This window comes from Corapipo altera, unplaced genomic scaffold (genome assembly GCF_003945725.1).
Source record: "Corapipo altera isolate COAL_440 unplaced genomic scaffold, ASM394572v1 60919, whole genome shotgun sequence".
Lineage (NCBI taxonomy): Eukaryota > Metazoa > Chordata > Aves > Passeriformes > Pipridae > Corapipo > Corapipo altera.
The window spans coordinates 4,523-7,357 of record NW_020886160.1 but is presented as its reverse complement, the minus strand read 5'-3'; the positions used below and the strand labels follow the sequence as shown (position 1 = coordinate 7,357).

The 2,835-nt window shown below is 59.2% G+C and overlaps 1 protein-coding gene across 1 annotated transcript in view; it reads right to left on the bottom strand.

Annotated features, from left to right (window-relative positions):
• Nucleotides 1-247: 247 nt before the first annotated feature.
• LOC113941046 (sorting nexin-27-like) overlaps nucleotides 248-2,835 on the bottom strand; it is a 6,995-nt gene continuing 4,407 nt past the window's right edge. Inside the window, exon 5 of the mRNA XM_027632212.1 lies at nucleotides 248-421. Within this exon, the coding sequence (XP_027488013.1) occupies nucleotides 263-421 (159 nt within the window). The 3' untranslated portion in view covers nucleotides 248-262. The remainder of the gene's footprint in view (nucleotides 422-2,835) is intronic.

Here is a 2,835-nt window from a genome sequence, read left to right as displayed (position 1 = left end):
CCACAATTATCCCAAACATTCCCAGCTGTCCCAGCCTTTTCCTGGGATCATCCCAAACATTCCCACCGGCCCCAACCCTTTCCCAAGATTATCCCAAACATTCCCAGTTGCCCCAGGCTTTTCCCAGGATTCTCTTTCCCAGGATTCTTCCCAAACATTCCCACCTGCTCCAACCTTTTCCCGGGATCATCCCCAACATTCCCACCCGGTGTCCCACCCCTGGATCCCACCTTTCCCCCCCCCACCCCCCACATTCCCAGGATTATTCCCAAACATTCCCAACCAGGGGAGCTCTGTTTAAGGCCTCCAGCCCCCTCTGGAATTCCCGGATCCCAAGGAAAAATCGGGAATTGTCTCTCACCTCCTTGCGCCACTTGAGCTCGCAGAAGACTCGCTCGAAGCACTCGTGCATGTAATTGAACTGTGGAGACAGGGACACGGAATTCCAGGGATTTGGGGCTCATCCCGGGGATCCCGGACGAGCCAGAGGGGCCAGAGGGGAGCCAGGGGCGATCCCGGGGATCCTGGACATGCCAGGAGATCCAGAGGGGATCCAGAGGCAATCCTGGAGATCCAGATGGGATCCATGGGCAATCCCAGAGATCCTGGACAAGTCAGGAGATCCAGAGGGGATCCATGGGCAATCCAGGGAATCCTGGACAAGTCAGGAGATCCAGAGGGGATCCATGGGCAATCCTGGAGATCCTGGACAAGCCAGGAGATCCAGAGGGGATCCAGGGGCAATCCTGGAGATCCTGGACAAGCCAGGAGATCCAGAGGGGATCCAGGGGCAATCCTGGAGATCCTGGACAAGCCAGGGGGGCCAGAGGGGAGCCAGAGGCAATCCCGGAGATCCTGGACAAGCCAGGAGATCCAGAGGGGATCCAGGAGATCTAGAGGGGATCCATGGGCAATCCTGGAGATCCTGGACAAGCCAGGAGATCCAGAGGGGATCCAGGGGCAATCCCAGAGATGCTGGACGTGTCAGGGGATTCTGGGAGGAGCCAGGAGCTCCAGAGGGGATCCAGGGACAATCCTAGAGATCCTGGACAAGCCAGGGGCTCCACGGATGATTCAGGAGATCCCAGGAGGATCCAGGAGCTCCAGAGGGGATCCAGGAGATCCTGGACAAGCCAAAGGGGACAGAGGGGATCCAGGGCCGATCCCGGGGATTCTGGACAATCTAGGGGATTCTGGGAGGAGCCAGGAGCTCCAGAGGGGATCCAGGAGATCCTGAATGAGCCAGGAGCTCCAGGGATGATCCAGGAGCTCCAGGAACAATCCTGGAGATCCTGGACAAGCCAGGAGATCCTGGGAGGATCCAGGAGATCCTGGACAAGCCAGAAATTCCAGGGTCAATCCAGGAGATCGTGGACAAGCCAGCAGCTCCAGAGGGGATCCAGGGTCAATCCCAGGGATCCTGGACAAACCAGGGGATTCTGGGAGGAGCCAGGAGCTCCAGAGGGGATCCAAGGGCAATCCTGGAGATCCTGGACACACCAGGAGGGCCAGAGGGGATCCAGGGGCAATCCCAGGGATCCCAGACAAGCCAGGAGATCCAGGGATGATCCAGGAGGTCCAGGGACAATCCAGGGGATCCTGGACAAGCCAGAAACTCCAGGAGCAATCCAGGAGATCCTGGACAAGCCAGCAGCTCCAGAGGGGATCCAGGGGCAATCCTAGAGATCCTGGACATGCCAGGGGGGGCAAAGGGGATCCAGGAGATCCCAGGAGGAGCCAGGAGCTCCAGGGGCAATCCAGGGGATCCTGGACAAGCCAGGGGATTCTGGGAGGAGTCAGGGGATCCTGGACAATCCAGGAGATCCTGGACAAGCCAGGAGATCCACAGGGGATCCAGGGGTGATCTCAGAAATCCTGGACACACCAGGGATAATCCAGAGGCAATCCCAGAGATCCTGACAGGCCAGGGGATTCTGGGAGGAGCCAGGAGTTCCAGAGGGGATCCAGGGGCAATCTCAGGGATCCTGGACAAGCCAGGGGATTCTGGGATGAGCCAGGAGCTCCAGAGCAGCTCCAGAGGGAACCAGGAGCTCCGGGGATGAGCCAGGAACTCCAGAGCAGCTCCAGAGAAACCAGGAGCTCCTGGGATGAGCCAGCAGCTCCTGAGTAGCTCCAGGGAGGAACCAGGAGCTCCAGAAGGGAACCAGCAGCTCCAGGGATGAGCCCAGAGCTTCAGAAGAGCTCCAGAGGAACCAGGAGCTCCAGAGAGGAACCAGGAACTCCTGGGATGAACTAGGAGCTCCAGAGCAGCTCTACAGAGGAACCAGGAGTTCCAGAGGGAACCAGCAGCTCCAGAGATGAGCCAGGAGCTCCAGAGCAGCTCCAGAGGGGAACCAGGAACTCCTGGGATGAGCCAGGAGCTCCAGAGGAGCTCCAGAGGAACCAGGAGCTCCCGGGATGAGCCAGGAACTCCAGAAAGGAAGCAGGAGCTCCAGAGCAGCTCCAGAGGGAACGAGGAGCTCCAGGGACGAACCCAGAGCTTCAGAAGAGATTCAGAGGAACCAGGAGCTCCAGGGATGAACTAGGAGCTCCTGAGATGAGCCAGGAACTCCTGGGATGAACCAGGAGCTCTAGAGCAGCTCCAGAGGGGAACCAGCAGCTCCAGAGGGGAACCAGTATCTCCCGGGATGAGCCAGGAGCTCCAAAGAGGAACCAGGAACTCCAGAGCAGCTCCAGAGAGAACCAGGAGCTCCAGAAGGGAACCAGCAGCTCCAGGGATGAGCCCGGAGCTTCAGAAGAGCTCCAGAGGAACCAGGAACTCCAGAGAGGAACCAGGAGCTCCAGAGCAGCTCCAGAGGGAATCAGGAGCTCCAG